Source organism: Podarcis raffonei, chromosome 11, assembly GCF_027172205.1.
Source record: "Podarcis raffonei isolate rPodRaf1 chromosome 11, rPodRaf1.pri, whole genome shotgun sequence".
Taxonomy (NCBI): domain Eukaryota; kingdom Metazoa; phylum Chordata; class Lepidosauria; order Squamata; family Lacertidae; genus Podarcis; species Podarcis raffonei.
Window position 1 is genome coordinate 30,683,671 of NC_070612.1, and position 19,255 is coordinate 30,702,925.

Consider the following 19,255-nt stretch of genomic DNA (forward strand, 5'->3'; position numbering starts at 1 on the left):
CTTCCCACAGTTGCCTCTTCTCCAGGGCTTTTTCCCAAGCAGTCATGGATGGTGTCTGTGCACAACCAATCTCTGTTCTGCTCTTTTCATTTCTCTGCATGTTCTAGGAGACCTGTGGGGTAGGCAAGCTGGTTGCAGGAGGGGGGTACTCCCTGGATTCTTCAGCAGCCTGCCTCATCACTGCCTCTTGGTCCACTTCCTCTCCAGCCTCTGCTTCTGAGTTTCAACTGCTCTCTGCTACAGCCTCTTCCTGTTCACTAAAGCCTGTTGCCTCTTCAGATTCTGACACCTCCTCCTCCCAGTCTGCTCCCTCTTCTTCGTCTGACCACTCATGTGTCATTCCACCACCAATCCCTGGGCTCTGAGCCCTCTTCCCACCACACCTCTGCATCCAACCAGTCAATGACAGCCGCAATACTTCCAACAGCAGCCAGTCAGATGCCCCTGGGAAGCTCACAGGTAGGCTGTGATTGTGATGGTTACTCCACACCCCATTTGTCTCCCACATCTACTAACAGAATTCATCTGCTACATAATAATTACATCTTGCAACCCTTTCTTTCCTTTGCTGTTTCCAGGAATGCGATTTGAGAAGAGAGTTGAAAGTTTATCCTCATATAAATACAAAAAGAACCCACACTGACACTTATAACTATTTTTGTATTTTATTGTGGAACTGAGCTTGTTTCCTTTACATCAAATATCCTCAACAGAAGAGGGGATATTGCACACAAATATCATAAAAGCACTACATATTACTTTCACTGGAAACTAATTTTCTACATTAGATATGACTGGATAGAATAGAGGTGATGAAGGATTATAAGACATAAAACCATACACAGCTGCAGACCGACACAAACAAGACCATTCGGAACAAGAGAGAGAGGAGTGTGTGAGGAGCTTCTCAGCCAGCAACAAGACTTTCTCGCCATGGTTTGGAAGAATAAATGGCTGCATGCAAACATGTGAAAGCATCCTGGAACTTCAGAATTGCGCTTTTACCAATGTGAGTACAGCCCAGTCTTGTATGAATAGAATGGAGCTCCTAAAGCTAATTCAGTGCAGAGAAGCATTCCCCCCCCATAAATGTTCAAGGTTTAGATGCTGCACTTTTATTTATTTAGTTAAAATCACAGCGAACTTTCTTCTTTTAAAATAGCAAGCATCTTTAACAAGGCAAATAATGCAATTTGCAAATGCGTTTTGAAGAACTGCTTGTTCCTGGTTTTTTGTTTTGTTTTGTTTTGTTTTTGGGGTGGTTTGTCAACTATTCAGTGAGAATATTATCACTTACAGAAACTCTCTTTTTGTTCTGTAAGTGTAAAGATTCCCCCCCCCCAATTGCTTAATAATGCCAGACCACAAAAACTACTATTTTCCTCTGAGCAAGAACTTGTTACATATGGTTACATATGGACAAAGAAGAGGCCTAGGACATAAAATTTATACTGTAATGCAGAGCGTCTCCTTGGAGCGGGAAGCATTGGGGCAGGGAGACTTGGAATTTCCCCCAGCAAATTTATTTTCTCAGTTCAGTGTTTTTAGGTTCCTAAACTGCTTAAGCTATTGAAGACAGCTAAATACATTCATATACACATTTGGATCCATTCACCACAGTATGAGAAGTTAAAAATAACTCAAAGAGACGAAGAATGGGAATGGAATCAAAAAGGTAGGAATTGTTGTAACCAGACCCACCATATGAAGATGAAAAGGCATGCAAAAGAAGATCCATTTTAGGCTACAATCTTATGCACAATTACCTAGGAGTAAATCCCACCAAACTCTGGGGATTAGCTTCTGGGTAGACATGTATAGGACTGCACTGTCAAGTTGGGAAATGGACTGTGATCTCGCCTAAAGAGTCACTGAATTTCATTCAATGGAATAGTACTATCATAAAGGCTACGATTAGGGGAATGTTACCAATGGGTAATACCATCATTTTCTAGAGTGCTATCAGCACTCAAATATTGACACATTAAAATTAGGCTAATCAAGATTGAACCATGCTTCTAGTAATCTGTGCTGAGCAACAGAGCTCAGAATCAGTATCCATGGCATTTCCTGGTTGACTGTCAATAAGCTAATTGTGTATGGCTGTAACTAACACAATTAGGTTAGTTGCACAGGCAAGAAAGGCATTAATTTGGTCAAGAGGAGTTTGCTTGTTTTAATAATAAAAAAACAACGCCAAAATTGGCTGCCATTTAAAACTTGTGTGTGCGTTAAAAGCAGATTTGTTTAGAAAATTTATACCCCACTTTTGCAATCTTATTCAGAATCCTGAAACGGATAGCGCAGGCTACCCAAGAAATTGTTGCACAAGAGGAAGGCACTCCCCTTCATGGTGGGGGGATGGGTATCCATCTCATACACTTTCCATCGCCCTGTATCCTTGAAAAGATGTTCTGGAGGGTTCTCAAACCCCTAAGAGCCAGTTCTCAAGAAGCACATCGGGTTGCAGACCTGTGCGCATATTTCTGTGTGCAGATTGATCAGGGACATGGCTTCTGCACAATTGAGATCTTGGAGACGAAGCCGTACAGAGTACCATTTTTTTATATACAGGAAAATGTTTGCTGATATCCAAGAGCTGAATGGGGCTATCAAACATTTTTGAGGCATTTAAAAGAAGAAGTAGTGCACCCAACATAAATACCTGATTAAATTTTTGTTCCTACAACAAAATATGTATGAGAACGATTGAGGATGTTCTTAGAGTGAAGGAATGTTAAGGCCGGATTTGAACCCCATTGAGGCTGCAATCCTACATGCACCTATGTGGGAATAAGCCCCCCTTGAACTGAGTGGGGATTACTTCCGAGTTAGGCATACACAGGACTGCACTGCTATGCTGATTTCAACTAATCTCCTATGGGACTGCTGGTGTGCATATGACTAGAAAGACTGCCACTTCTCGGAGGGCGTGGAGAGATGGCAGCTTCTCTTTTGTACATATTCATTTAATATTGCTATTTAGGGCTGAACTAAAAGAAAGTCTTCATTTTTTAATTAAAAGAAGCAGCTTGTTTGGAAACAGGCCAAGTGGCTACTTTCACATACTCGCTTGCTGTTAACGACATTCTTCTATTTATTTATTTGCAATATGTTTATAAAATATACTCCCACTAAAAAATGATTTAATTTCTGCTTACATATAAAGTGGGGGGCAGATCATAAAACAAATCATTTCTGCACAGTTCATTGATAAATGGAATATTGTGTTAGTAACTTGGTAGACCCAAAGCTGCAGAACCCTGGAGACCTACTTGGGAATAAGCCCCACTGCACTCAGCAAGACTTGCTGCTCGATCCATAATGGGATTAAGACTGTAAAAGGCCAATCCTCCTTGACCCTTAGCTAACAAGGCAAGCTCAGGATGTGGTGCAGTAACAGCTGTGGCCAGAGCATCAGCACACTTAATGTGCTGTTGATGGTATTGCGCTAACTCATCCAGTGTGGACGAGGGCACTGCCCAAGATGAACCACATCAGAGATGCTGTGTAGCTGGGCTACGAAAAACTAGTGTTGAGCTGCAAAAGGGGCAGGCAGGAGTAATACCCAAGGCTTATCAGCTATGTAGCATTTCAGCTTCATGATGCCAGCAGTTTCAAATTACAAGTAGTGGAACTAACTTCCCCCACTTCAGGATTCTGTTTTAACTATACTGGGACAAACCACTCTGTGCTGTGGTGCAAATTCCTCTTTAGGTTTGAGCTGTTCACATTAGGAAAGAAGCATTGTACATACACTTAGAAATTCTGCCTCTTTCCACAGTACATTTCCCTTTGTCTTTCGTACCACAATCATATGGAATTTTTAAGGACGCGAGTCCCAAACTACTACTAGTTGCTTCCATGTATATTGTTCCAATAAAAGCAAAGAGACCACAAGAACACAAGCTTTTGAATGACCTGGGTGAAAGAATAAATAAAGTAGCATCGCTACAAAAGTCAAACAAAAATAAAATATTAGAACTTTTTTTAAAAAATGCACAAAACATTTAACAAACAATATTTCACAGCATTAACTGGGCTAACACAGCCCAAATTAAAAGGGGGGTTGTAGTAGTATGAAAAATAATTTTCAAAAAATTAGCAGTGCAAATACACATCTATAAAATAAAAATAAACAATGTTAACCATTGAAATAAATTATAATAGAAAATAAAACGATATAAAATCCACTATTTAGGGAATCAAAGCCTTCTGCAAAAAAACAATTGGCACAGAACAAAGCAAATTCCTATTACGGCGGTCATGTAAATTCCTTACAAAACCACAAAATAAAGCGTAATGGATATTGTTATATGCAGTGATAACTGCGACCCCGTCCTCAAGATATTCTACCAGCACCAGTAAGATTTCCATGAAGCTTCAGGTACTACCACAGGTTCTGTGATGCCCTAACCCTTTGACAACTGCCTTAATAATGAGTAGCCTTCCCTCAAGCTGTGCGTGATCATTGGCTTTTTAAAAAAATCAAAACTTCTGCCCCAAGGTAACACAAATTCTGTGACAACTGAAGCTTAATTCTGCAAGATGCATAAATTATGCACATTTGCATGACTTCTCTTATGTTGCATAATTAATTTTCTGACTGCTAATCTTGGGAAAATGCAAAAGGCTCCACAGGGTACCGAGATTCCCGCCAGCCACTCCTCTAGGTCCTCCCTGTAACCATAAGGGTTAAAGAGAGAGGAAGAGCGCTGAAATTCTCAGAAAGCTGAATTCTGTAATCAGCTTTTCTGCACCCTTCACAGAATTGCAACATTCACACAATCCTAGTTTTTCTTTTGGAAGGGATCTGTAAATACGGGGAGCACGAACTTGCTTGAGCTAATTTTAAGACAGGTACCAGGAGAAAGGAAAACCTACAGTAGGTAGAGCCAGTTCTTCTGCTGCCCCAACTAGTAGCCCTGAACAGTTGGACAAGTGCATTGCAGCAGCATCCCAAAGAATGCCACGGTGCAACTGCCAATCATAAGCTGCTTTTGTTGATACATCCCGCCTCCAAAAAAACATTGCCACTAGCAAGTCCTTGGGTTGCTTGTGCCCTTGGGCCAGCCCAGAACCCAGGCAGTCTCCTGGCGAAAAGGAAGCCAGCCTGCATTTTAGTTCTCGGGTTCTTTAATCACTGACACATAATAGCATTTTTTAGTGTGCTCCCTGCAAAATTATTATCGGCAGTTAACTATATTCAATAAATACAGTACTTCATTCTCACCAGAACCTCAAAATAACATTACGCACTTGTCTTACAAAACTACTTAAAAAAAAAATCTCTTCACCTGATTTTTTTTCTTTGCAATTTTCCTGTAAACCAAACTTCTGTTTAAAAATTCATCTATTAAAAGTTCGCACCTAGCTAAAAAAAAAAATCAAATCTGTACATTTGTTCCCATATTCGCTCTTAAATTAACAGTCAAAATAAGGTGAGACAAGGCTCCAAAAGACTGTACAGAGTGCAGAGAACCTTTTGCAACATTCTGTATGTGTTAATTTCTGGTACCGGGCGCACCCTTTCTTTCACAAGGGAAAAGGGGGAGGAGGAGAAAAAGCAGACTTTCAAAAAATAAAAATAAAAATAAAAGGCTTGCTGTTCAGGTGCACAAATGAAGTGCTCAACTTACATGCATAATTCATAGCACCAAGCTGTTTGACCAATCAGAGAGGTTTCCAGTAGCACACATGCACACGCATACTTCTGTACTGGTGTAACTATAATCCTACACAGATGTTTTTATAAACTTGCTATCTTGCATTTAAAAAATAAGTGCATCAAGTATCTTTGTACATTCAAGTCACATTCTAAGGCAAATTGTCTACCATAGGTACTCCCAACTGCTTTGGTATGTTGCTTCAGTAAACTTGAGTGTGACTTGGGTGTTTCAGCATGCAAGTTTGTCGAATTTAAGCGTAGACTAGATGTATTTTTCACTGGGAGCATGCCTTAGACCAACATGTTTGCATGTTAAACCGAATGGGGTTCAAACTACTTGCATATATTGCCTAGGAGAGTTCTGTGACGCGAATATGACATGTTCAAAGTGAAGTTGCCAACAGCAAGTGAGTGTTTTGTATCTTACGTCCCTTCAAAGCCACAATCGGTTTCACGTAATTTTCTAGCTAATTTTGTCACTAAATTAAAAACGCCCGCTCTTGCAGTAATTCAGACTAATGCAAACCTACATCTTTCTTTTTTATGTGATGGCAGACTGCAGGAAGCAATATATTGATTGCTTTGAGAGTAATGCAAAACTAATGATTTTATTCTCCTCTACTCCTCTCTCTCGCTTTCTCTCCCTGTCCTTCTCTCAAGGGCAAACGCCCCCATACCTGGCAGAAGTCAGCAGTGTTTGCTAGTGCATGGTTTCCAACTGTTCAGCGGAGATGAACCAGAATCTGCAGGTTTTGCAGTAATTTGAACCCTATGGTGGGAATACTGTTATTTCCCTTAGCAATCAGCAAAAGACTGGAAAAAAAAAGATTAGTGACTTGCATCACTGTGATACAGTATAGCATTTGGCAGGTATATATATATATATAGTTCGGCAGCTGAATTAGATGGGTTACATTAGAAAAGGTGTTTTCAAATTGAAGAATGTCTGGAAACAAAGTTTAAGGTTGTGATGCATTGCTTTTTTTCTTTTTCTTTTTCTACAGTTCAATCTTGCATGCAGGGAAAGATTCATCTTGCATAACAACAGTGCTGCTGCTCGCCAGTACCATGATGTTAAGGTCCTGTTGTTTCTCATGGGTCTCTTGATACCATTCCCTCATCACCTCCGAATCATGGGTAGGGATTAAGGTCACCTGCAATACAAGAATACGAGAACAGAGGACACATTAAGATCAAACAGAAGGCGGTATTAATGTGTGAGCAAGTCTTGAGAATACTGGCCCCCATTTTGAAAGAATATTTCTGTGGCTAACACCAGTAGCAACTAGGTGCAACAAAAACATTTATCAGAAGACGTGGATTTTGAGATGTTGAGAAATCTAAACTCTATCTCGAGGCATATGGTCCTTATGTAAACAAGACAGAGACTACTTGGGGTACAGTATAGAACTTCAACCTCTACAATTGTGAAATGGGAGCCTCTGACATTTTAGGCACTAAGTTCTACATATCCACATTTTTCAAAATACTGAACACATGATGTGCAACACTATCACATTTTTGTATGCCTGAGGGCATCTTTAGCCCCATCCACGGAAGAGCTGCTTCTCCATAACTGGCCTCGGCCCATTATAATTGTTAATTAATTACCTTCTGCATGTGTGTCTTGAGGCAATCTACACAACACAGTAAAAATAGTTAAAGCAGAAAATAACAGCAAATGAACTAAAAATAAAATAATATAGGAGGACACACTCATGGCAGAGGCCTATTAATCCAGTTGAGAAAGCTTGACCATGGTGTGGGGTTATTGAAATGTTACCCCAAAATGGCTCACAGAAAACCAGTTTCCAAGCATTGAGCACAATGTTTAAAGATGTATTTAAGCCATACTCAAAATCTTGGATATAGAACATGAAACCATTAAAATATATAGTAGACACACAAAATTGGGTATGCCTTGCATTTGAAGACATGGGACTACCACATTGCATCTAGTTCTGCACTTAAACATCATTCAAAGTCTGAAAAAGGCACCTACAGTAAGGTTTTGGTAATATGCAAATAGTCAATTAAAATGTATGATTAGTAATTAACACAAACTGTGGAAGATTAAGAGAAAAAACAATTTTCAATATAGCTCTAGTTGTTGTTTTAAACCATGAGCTTATGAGAACACTTTCCTCCCCACTGGCTGTATTCACATGCCATGGTAAACCATAATTATTGATTTACAGTGAACACACAGACAGTTGCTAACTTCTTCCTCTCCTAGCAGGGTCGGAGCAGCAAAGCAGAAGTCCTGACAACTCAACCAAAGACTGCTTTGTTTTCCTCCAACTGAATTGCCATGTGAAGCCAAGGTTTGTTCCTGATTTGCCAACCATGGTTTGTTTGCGTGAAATAAACCATGATTCCTGACTCAGAAACAATGCTAAGTCCTTGCTTGTTTTTTCATGGGAGTGATCTTTATAGTAAAGATAAACCATGCATTCTGGTTTTACCATGGCATGCAAGAGGGTCACTGTGACCAGAAAAAGCTTGAAGAAACTTGTTATCAAATATGAGGCACCTCTTGGCATCTTGGTTTAAGAGATTTCTCAAAGTTCCTTGTCACTTTTTTATCTCTTCAGATTTTAATTCACAAATACTGGAGAGCCTACCTGCATGTTGCTTCCCCACTGAGCCTTGCCCTCCAGCAGAGAATCCAGGACAGCCCTGCTCGGTTCTTCAGCAGCAGGATCATTCCCACTCACCACGTAGTAGGATGACCTCACCCTCTTGAAAAACTCTACATCGACATTCTTGCTGTTGCTGTGGTTGGGAATATAGACCAGATCCAAATACACAGGAGGTCCTGGAGGCACAGCTATAGATTTTGTTTGTTTTACATTTCCAGGTCCTTAAAAAAAAAAGCACACAAACACACACAAGTGTCTTGTCTGAGTTATTGATGAGAAAATGTGACCTTAGAAAACACGTAATTTAAAGTTGGACAGAACTAGCTTGTCACACTTTGACTGTGGAACACATATTCCCCAATGAATACTACTGACTCTTAAAAGATTTGCTAAAATATGACAGTTAAAGAATCAAAGACTGCTTAGTGAGGAGAACAAGAAGGGGAAATATACCTGATCAGTTTTTATATAGTTTTGTTTTAAACCCTCATCATCAGGTACTTTGTATCATGTAATAGGATTGGTTAATTCAAGAATTGTCATGCAGAAACTGTGATTATTGTCATTCAAAAAAATAGGATTCTTCAACAGAATTTATGGAACATCAAAATTTTTGGGAAATTCCTGAAGGAGGTCCTCCTATTATACAGTTTTCAAGTTGGAAGAACTACTGTCCCAAATGCCAGCTCAAAGGTCACTCAGATGTTGGAACCAGGAAAAGGTTGACCCAGACCATTAGGATGAGAGCTCTAAGCAAAACCATGGCAGAACAGTAGCACCTTGCAAGATATATAAGAGCAGCAATGCAACTGCGTTTAAGAACTGAAAGTAAGATTTTCTAAAAAGAACTTTTGGGAAAGGGGCCAGGAAGAAATCAGGAGATCAGTTGCTCAACTTGTTCAAAAGATGTAGGTTGTGTTTACGTTCAGCACCTTCCAAGTTTGTGAGGTCAAGTACTCATTTTCACCAGCCACAATTCAACATTATGCAATTTCTCAGATTATTCATCTTTGTTGTTGTTTAATGCTCCTATTGCACAACAGCACTCCCCAAAAATTAAACAAGAAGGGGAATGGGAATCAGTATATGGCTTCCTATATAAAGAAGTAGAAATACTAGGAGATTCAGTATCACAGTGGATGCTAATCAAATACAGCATAGGAGAATATGCAAAATGAAGCTGGGTATTGTGCTACCACAGTACTGTGCTACCATTGTACTTCCATTCATGAAAAAGAAACTGGTAATACAAGGCTAATAGAGATAGGATATACAGAAGCAACAGCACATGCTAACTGCAGTGCTAGTTCTGCAAAAAAGGCAGGATACCAAAGGCAAAATGGGAAAGCCATTCTGGTTTGGTTTGGTTTTTTAAAAGGCTGACAATTAGCAGCTTCTAATGCTTACAGTTCTTTCAGAAAATATGAGCTAAGGCACCAGGGGAGTTCATGATGAACATGGATTACATCTATGTGTATGCTTGCATGCACTCATCTTTTTGCTATTTCTACTGTTCTAGGCATTCATGAAAATTCAGGAAGATCTGCCCATAGGCTTCACTCTGTAAACAAGAAATAGCTCTTATACATATTTCACCTTCCTCACTTTTCACTATAGTTCTTCTAGCAATCAATACAATACCAAACTCTTTGATGGGCACCTCTGGACCTTTTCTTGTAGCCAGTTACTTGGCTGCCTAAAATGTACACAGTGTTTCATTTCTACAATGAGGGATGTTATAGGTCAAGGCATTCTCAGAAACCTTTTACCTGCTAACTGCACCCTTATTCTTTCCAAAGTAACAATAATGTACATGGTATCTAAGCCTTTCCTTCTTTCTGGAACAGATTTTACTAGCACAATGTAAACCATAGCAGCAGCATTTTTACTGCCTAAGGTGTGAGTAACATACCTTTAGCTTCAAACACCTGTATGTGCATTGACCACAATATTCAACTTCTATCACTATTTTGGGAAGCAGCCCTGTCTGCTTTTGAGCCACTGTGTATTTTCCCAGTCCAACCTGTTATTCAGGACTGAATTAAAACAATCGGAAAAAAGCTATGCCCCTACCCATTTACTATAAAGGGGAATATAAAAGCGGCTATAATATAATTCCCTTTTCACAGAGGTGGGTGTAATTTGCAGACATAGGAGCCTACACAGATGTTAAATGTAGCAGCACATTGTCCAAACTCTATGGCATTACACAGTAAGTAAATAAGTAATAATAATAATAATATAAAATATCCATAGCAAGCATTTCTGCCATGTCAAATCTGGATCTATTCTCAGTCATTCTTCAATAACAAATGGATAAACAAATATCCATGAATAATTAACGTTTGATCAAAATGCTGTTAAACTGTACAATGGATGGCATCAAAATTATGGAAAGCAAAAGCAGGAACTTATGTAGGTTTATGTTTGCATATGTGAAATGATTGTTTTTAATAACCAATGTATAAGCATAGGTACAAAAAACAGGCAACAGAATTCATACTTAAAACTAAGCCAAACCATAGATAACTGTGAACAATCAAGCATGTCTGGGCCCAGAGGTAAAATAACAGCCACTTTGCTCTTCCCTGCTGCTTCAATACCCAAAATCAGCCCATGGTTTCACTTAGCATTACATGCCAATCTGAGCTCATGCTATGTATCTGCAAAACAATTCATGAATGGTGAACAAAGAGCCAATCTTGGCTACAACTTGTGGTTTGTTTGGAGTGGGTGAAACCATGAACACATATGTTCACACATATCACTAAGCCAAATCATGGTTTAGCTCTGGGTAGCATGGCAGCAGCAGGACTGGAAAAGAAGTGGAAAAGCCATGATTTTTGCTCCAGGATGCCTCATGATTGCAGTTTGCCTTAGTTTGCCTTAGCATTATGTGCAAACTGGCCCACTATCATAGCTACATTCTCTTTAGATGATTGTTTCACAACATAGGTTGAATCTGTAGCTGAAGCAAACAAGTGCTGCGTCTAGGATAGGACTAGGGATCCTTTTTGGTTCCCCTAGCCAGATCCTTCTCTGCTCCTAGCTTCACAAGGCCATATTTGACAGGTGGGACTGCCCACCTGTCAGTCACAGTGAAAACAAATGATTGGGTGTTCTGAAGTTGAGGCTTCAAAGCACAATGCAGGGCCCCATGTCATGCTTTGAAGTATCTTGAGGCTTTACCAGTGGCTGATGGGAAGAAGAGCTGAAGTCTGCTGCCTGCAGCCATCAACTGTGTCAGAGAGTTCCCCACAGGGATCGCGCTAGCACAGACAAGCCATTAGCAGATGAGAAGCAGAGCCAAAGCATGCTTTCTTCTTGAAAGCACACAATTAGGAGTGCACTTTGAGGCTCCTCATTTTGCACTTAGCAGCCACATCTCTGCCTGCACATGACGTCAAGTGTGGGGCAGATGGGCAGGGCTGGCTGCCCAATGTATGGCCCAAGGGCTAGAGACTCCCCCTCCCCTGCTCTTTGGAATTAACCTTGCCATTTCATCTTACCTGCAGTTGCAGTCTTTGCCGACTTTGATGTTGTAGAGTTGGCTGCATTCTTTGTCTCCTTATCTTTCTCCTCATTACGGGAAGATTTTATCTCTGGAGTAGAGACATTTTTGGCAGCTTTCTCCACGGACTCCTTCTTCTTTGGAGAAGCTGTTCTGGAAACTTTATCCAGCGAATCCTTCAAGCCAGCAGGCTTTGGTGAAGCCACCTGTTTTGATTTGCCGTCGCTCTTCTTGGAAGGAGAGGAAGACTTGGTCTTAGTGCCCTGCTTTTTCGTCTTTGTCTTTTCTTTCAGATCCTTCCTCAATGGTTTGCCTAAGTTCTGATCGATAGGCAAGGCTTCTGGGTCTACCATGGAGACGTCAGGGTGTCTAGGCGACGGACTGCGATCTTGCATGGGGACTGGCAGAGGGTCAATGTGTTCATATGTAATGGTTTTATCTGTTGGAATAGTCTCAGATTCATCTTCCGAGTCAATGTTAGCATCTGCTGTAATAGAAGGGCACTCTTCTGTTTCGGGCGGCACGTCTGAATCCGTCTGTGATGGGGCAGATTCGCTGACGGAGGTTGGAGGAGTTTCTCCACACAGGCGCGCTTGCTGTTTTCCCCCTGAAGGCGGCTGTGCTCCTCCAGACTGAGTTAACGGCTTCTCTTGCTCTTGAGACTGTTCTTCACTAGCAAACCATTCCAAGGGGTTAGGGTTGATAAAGGAGGGAGAAAGTTCTGTTTTGGGATGCTTGTATTCGCAAGATGTAACGAGGCACAAATCAACATCTTGACGGGTTTCTGGTTTTTCTGAAACAAAGTACTTATCAGCCTCATGGTGGTAGCTAGCAGTGTCCGGGGATCTCATGGCTTTCCCACTCACTTCGTAAGAGTAACTGACAGTCTCAGATGACTTGCTAGTTTTCCCAGGGGTCTCATAAGAATAGCTGACTGCCTCAGCAGATATGTGTGTTTTTCCAGTGGTCTCATAAGAGTAGCTGACAGACTCAGATGATCTGGTGGATTTTTCATAGGAGTAATCAAAGGCTTCTGGTGACTTAGTGACTTTCTCTGTTGTTTCATAGGAGTAACTATCAGCCTCAGGTGATCTGGTGGTTTTCCCTGTCGCAACATAGGAATAATCAAGAGCTTCAGGGGATCCAGTGGTGTGCTCTGTTTTGTCATAGGAATAACTAACAGCCTCAGGTGATCTGGTGGTTTTTCCAGTTCCATTATAAGAATATTTAAGATCTTCAGGCGATCTGGTTGTTTCCTGAATGTCTTCCTGGTCCGTAAAGGCTAAAAGCTCTTGGCTATGTTTTGTTAAAGGGTCTTCAACTATTGAGGTATGATAACCAAATGATTTGTCGGGGGACATGTGCAATGATAATGGAGGTGAGTGGCAAGCGGCAGTAGTTGTTTTCATCACAGGAGGTGAATCTGAAAAACCAGGTGAGTATAGAGGAGAAGATTCCCGTGGTGTTAGTGGAGATAAATCAGATTTTGGTGAAAGTTTTTCTCCAAGGCTGTTCACTTTTTCTGATGGAAATGCAGAATGTAAGGGCATATCACTAGGCTGAGTGACACCTGATATAGTTTCTTCTTGTAGTGGAGAACTTGCCTGTGATGGTGTATGAGCAGAGGAGGAAGAGGGCGAAGCTTCTATCTGAGATACTGAAATAATCTCAGAAATATCCTTGTCATTGCCAAAACATGCTTGTTCCACTGGTGATATTTTATTTGCAAAAGGGTGCTCCTGCATGTCTGTAGGGCTATAATCGACTTCAGTTGGACCATTTTCAGATATATGGTGCATAGTAGCACCTACTATTGGATGTTCAGGAGACTGTCTGCTGAAGTCCATTGCCAAAGACTGCTCAGGAGAATCTTGCCCAAATTCTACTGACATAGTTGATTGCTCAGGAGACCTATGATCTTGAACTGGTGTCCTTGATTTTGCTGTTTTAGGGGAGAAATCTGGGGGAGAAATGGACATAGGTCTTGGGCACTCCTCTTTAGATGGAGACATTTCTGTTTCCTGAAATGTTGTTGGTGTCTGAACAACAGATACAGAAAGAGAATCGTCTACTTCAGTAGAATGCGGGGATCCAACTTCAGCATGCAGTGAAGGAGATACATCATCAGTGGTTGGTTCTGGGAATGAACTAGTAGCGACAGATGCTGTGGAAACAGAGGCAACTCCTTCAATATGTGAGTAAGTGTCTTCTGCTACAACTTCATCAACAGGTGTTGCAGATTTATCAGAGACTGTACCTTCAGAGATCGACATCTTGGTGTCTTCTTTGAAACAACTAAAATGACTAATATCTACCTGTGTAGGAGAAACCTCTCCTAGCTTCCTTTCATCCAAAACCAATGAAGGCTGAGTTTCTGAAGTTTCTAAGTCATCCTTTTTCTTTTCTAGGACAAAGTCCAATTTTGTTGGTGAAAGCTGTACATCGTTTTCAACTTGCTGTTCTTGGAAAAGGTTTGTAGAAGCAGCATCAGAAACTGGGCTCTTCTGTGAAGGAGAACCATCTCTTTCACTCTTCTTTTCAAAGGGACTGTCAGTTTCTCTAGCAGAAGATATTACATCACCACTCAAAAATGCATCATAGGAAGACTCTGAACCAATCAGTGGGGGGCTTCGTAAAGGTGAGAGCACTTTTTCAGAAGGCAATTCAGAGTCAGGCACTGGTTCATCCATTGGGCTTAGTCTGTGTTTTGTAATATTATCTTTGGTATCACTAACTTCAAAGCTGAATGAAGCATCTGCTTTTCCAGTAGTTTCAGAAGGAAGTTGACTTGATTTTTCATCTGTGGGAGATTGATAATATGGTGTATGTCCAGCACTACCAGCAGCTGATTGGGAAGGGGACACCACTTCTAATGTTTTATCATCGGGACTGGGGCAGTGCTCTTCATGGGTTTCATGTTTTTCAGAGAGTGCTGTGAGAGCTGCAGGTTCCGATGTCACTTTAATCTCATTAGGAGTCAGTGAAAAGTTCACACTACGTTCACTTAGAGGTGTTTTAGCAACAGGTGACAGAGGGGTTGGACTTTCATCTGGACTCTTAGTTGGGCTATGCTTGTCATCCAAAGCTTCTGAAATTTCTAGTTTACTAGTACTCTTGACTTCACTTTCTCGTTGGCGGTACAGATCTTGGAAGGAAGATTTGCCAAATTTGTCTTCCTCTAAGGAAGAAGACGGTGAAATTGTAGAAGCTGAAACATTATAGTCTTTGCCCTCAGTAGCATCAGTTTTAGATCCTTCAGATAGCCCATTGAAAGCATCAGGAAGGGGAGAAAGTTTAGTCCTAGTAACTTCTTGAGAGTACAGTGTTGATTCATACTTGGTAATGTTAACATATTCTTGGGAAGGGGAGTCACTTTCCTCATTATTAGTCTCATCACTCATCACATCCCTTGGAGTTGACATTTCATCCATTGGAGTTGGCTCACTGGATATTTCAATGGTGGACTGGGTATAACCTGAAGTAGCAGTGAATTCCTCAGGCTGGTCTTCTCTGTTTTCTTCATCTGAAACAGTTGCTTCACTTTCTGAACCACCAGGTAGCGTTTCATCATGGATTGAAGATGCTGGTTCTTTAGCAGGAGATGGAGGTTCTGAGTACTTAGCTGGAGTGGTTAGGTGCATGCCATATTTATCATCAATCTCACCAGCTTCTGCTGCTTTGTCCACCACAGCCATAACATAATCCTCTTCAGCTTCTATTTTTTCAGTTTCATCTTCATCTCTGACATCCTCAGTTTTGTCTTCCTCCTCATTCTCTTCTGTTTCTGCCTTTTCAACCATTTCATCTACATGTTCTTCGTCTCGCTCTTCACCCTCTGCTCTAAATTCTGCTTTTTCATCATATCTCAAATCTTTAGCTTTTTCATGCTCAAATGCTCCAGCCATTTCTTTTTCAGTCTCCCCAGTTTCTATTTTATCCCTCAGGTCTTGTTTTCTGAGGCCTAGTGGTGCCTCTTCTTCCTCATTGACAACTTGTTCTTCGGCTTCCTCTGTCTCAGCCTTTTCTTCATAGTCCCCTGCCTCAGAAGATTCCTCGAGACCTGTTCCTTCATCCTCAAACTTTTCATTGTCATCAACCCTGTCCTTTTCTACAGGCTCCAGCTCTTCAGGAGTTTGTTCACATTCACCCTCAGGTTCAGTGGTAGTTATGCCTTCATCAGGAGAATCAGCAGGCCCTTCTGTTTTTTCTTTCTGAACTTCATAATCCTTTTGTTCTATATCAGTTAACTTGCCTTCTTTTTCTATTATCTCTACCTGAGGCTTTGTTTCCTTTACTACTTCAACTTCTTCAGCTTTTAGTTCTTCAAAGTCTCTGGTTAAATCTTCTGGTGAAGACATAAGGGACCTCTCCGCTTCGAGTTCTTTTCCAGCAGCTGCAACACCTACAGCTGCTACCGTGGCAGCGACAGCTCCCAGAGCAGCCACTGCAGCAGGCGTTTCGGCAGCCTTGATCTCTTTCTTTGCTGTCTTGCTTTTAACTTTTTCTTTTGGTTTCCCAACAAGCCCACTTTCTTTCCTGACAGACTCTTCCTTCTTTTGTGGCTTTGGCTTTGTTGTAGTCTTTTTCGACTCCGGCAGAGAGGCAGATGTTTTCTTTGTTTCTTTGAGAAGCTTTTTGGGCTCCTTCTTTTCTTCTTTTTTGCTCTCCTTTTTCTCTTCTTTTTTAGATTCTTTTGGGGGAGCTTCTTTCTTTGATTCTTTTTTAGATTCTTTCTTCACATCTTTCTTGGTATCTTCCTTTTTAGGCTTTTCCTCTTTCTTAGCCACTATCCTTTCTTCTCTCTTAGACACCTCTTTCTTTGGCTTTTCTTTCTCCTCTTGCTTTTCCTCAGATTTTACTTTCACTTCCTTTCTCACATGCTTCTCCTTTACTACTTTTGGTTTGACATCTGCTGCTTGTTTTTCAATTGTTTCAGATTTTGCCAGCTGCTGTTCCTTAGCTGTCAGATCCTTTTCTGTCACAGAAAGCCTAGTCTCAGCTTTTGCTGGTTTGTCCTTTTTTGTGGTTGTTTTTTCTTTACTTTCTACCCTTTGAGTCTTTTCAGGTGGGCTAGTCTTCCCTGTGTCAGACGCCTCCTCTTTTGATTCTTTTCTGACTGTCTTGCTAGACAGGGATTTTGCAGCCGGCTTAAGACTTTCCTTACTGTCTGCTCGCTGCTTCAGTTTAGTTTGTTTTACTGCTGGGCTCACCATGTTACCCGTTAGGTCTTTCTGTGTAACTGTTGGTTGCTTAAGAAAGTCTAAATGTTTGAGTTTTTCTAGTCCATCTAGTATGCTATATTGGGTACTGTTTCCTGGGAAAAGAACTCTGATTATTTTTTCAGCAGGGTTTGCAGGATGCCATACAATCAAGGATGAGATGGAAGTCAAATAGGAAACTGGGATGTCTACCTCCTGACCATTTGGTAGCACCAGCTCAGCTTTATCTTTGCTTGTACCCGTCCACTGATGCATAAAATATTGCATCTCTTTGCTGCTTTTGACTGGGTTGAGCACATACATCTCAAGCTTACCTACTCCCATTTTTTGAAAAAGGATAATTGGTTCAGTGCTGTTTGCCACATTTCTAAAAAGAGGCTCTGGTTTCACAGACAGCTTATTTAAGTACTGCAGGGTAAAGCAAGCCTCCTCTACACTTCTTTTTAACTGAAAATTAGGATCGGGGTTTCCTAGGCTTTCAGGGGCATTAAGGAATACAACTCCTAAATCAGGTGAAATTAGATTTTTCATCCAGTCACTGTTGGTAGTGGAGCCTTGAGACTGTTCCTCTTCTAATTCAGCTATTTTCCGTTGCAACATGCTATTAATCCCTGGCAGGTTATCATCTCCAATGTGGGTGAGCAGAATTGAATCCACTCTGTCCAAATGTCGAATGAGTTTCCAGAAACAAGATTTTCTTTCTGATCCCCCATTGATGAGCATGTTGAATCCGTTGACTGCAAATAATGCAGAATCTCCTCTTCCACCTGGGAAAATGTAACAGCAAGGTTTTGAAAGCTTCAGGAAACCTCCTGATGTTGGTGGCTCCAAGATATCAAAAGGTGATGGCACTTCCACTGATTCTGACAGGTACTCTGTGAATTCAGAAAGTCCTTCCATTTCAGGCAAGATAGAGGCAGAGTTTAGCTTAATGTTGATGAAATCTTGAAGGTTGTGTCTGTCTAGGTTTGAATTCTTCCAATCCCCTTCCTCAGGGCAGAATAGTGTTAAGCTCGCTTTGTTGGCAGGATGAGTCGTGCTCAATAACTCTCCAATCTGGGGTTGCAAAACATAAAGGGGAATGTTATGCGTCAATTTACACTAAATTGTAGTCACTTTTTATAAAACTAAAAGGCAGTTCTCAGGACTCCCTAAAGCCTCAAAAGAAGGAAGACTTCTTAATGTACTCTATTTGAAGAAGAAAGGCAGGACCGTGCTCAAATATTTTTTAAAAATACATTTCTCTTATTCATTCAGATTCCAGTAGCTGCAGTGAATTCTCCCCCAATGGATTCTCCATTTACTACAACAGAGGAAGCACTTGGACATGCATACCTGTGCACACATTGCTGTTTTCTTCATTTAAATGAACGAGTAAACTTGCATCTCAGGGTTGTGTGTGTAGTGCACACCAAGAAGTGGATTCAAGAGATAGTTTAGAGGAGGCTATGATTCAGATGACTGGCAGGTGGCAAGAGACATAGATAGTTGCAGTTGGTGGGGCAGGGCGGTGGCACTTACCTGATCTGCCACCAGTACTGCTGTGATTTAGTGGGAGAGAGAGGTACAAATGTGCAAGTAGGAATACAGGATTGGCTCTGTGTTCTTGCACCATGAAGACCTCATCACCGCCTTGCCCTTTTCCACCCCAGGGAGCCATGGTGCTGTTGACAGGTCAGGTGAGCATCGCTGCCCCATCCCAGAGGTATGCCTGTCCCAATCCTTGCTTGCTTTTAGAGGAGCAGTAAAACTGGCATTATTCTAGTGGGCATTGGGGGGTATTTATATTTCTTGTATTTCTGGTTGCTGCTTTTAGTATTTTTTCATAACTTTTTTGATCACAATAACACTCTCCCCCCCTTCTGCGATGCCCAGCGACTGATAATCAGAAGCACACTGCTTGTTTCTTTATTGCATTAAATAATTGCTTGTTGCTTCATTGCTGTTTGATTATTGTTTTATGGTTATAAGCTGCTCTGTTTATGTGTATAGAAAGGCAGGAGACAAATGCCATAAAATAAAATAAAAATTCAGTACACTAAAGGGATGGTTTAGATCAAGGAATTAATTGGTCATGCCAAGAATCCTGGCCTACAAATTTAATTAGCTAGCAGAATGGAAAAGGACTATAAATAACCACAAGCACATATTTATTTCCTTTGGAGATTCAAGCACTTGTTATGTATTTTAATATATAGTATTTTTTATTATTGAT

At 40.9% G+C, this 19,255-nt stretch overlaps 1 protein-coding gene across 1 annotated transcript in view; it reads right to left on the minus strand.

Moving 5' to 3' along the window:
* Positions 1–646: 646 nt before the first annotated feature.
* Positions 647–19,255, minus strand: part of MAP1B (microtubule associated protein 1B) — a 66,396-nt gene continuing 47,787 nt past the window's right edge. Inside the window, exons 5-7 of the mRNA XM_053409131.1 lie at positions 11,820–18,096; positions 8,293–8,531; positions 647–6,822 (exon numbers count right to left, since the gene is read on the minus strand). Coding sequence (XP_053265106.1) covers positions 6,667–6,822; positions 8,293–8,531; positions 11,820–18,096 — 6,672 coding nt within the window. The 3' untranslated portion in view covers positions 647–6,666. The remainder of the gene's footprint in view (positions 6,823–8,292; positions 8,532–11,819; positions 18,097–19,255) is intronic.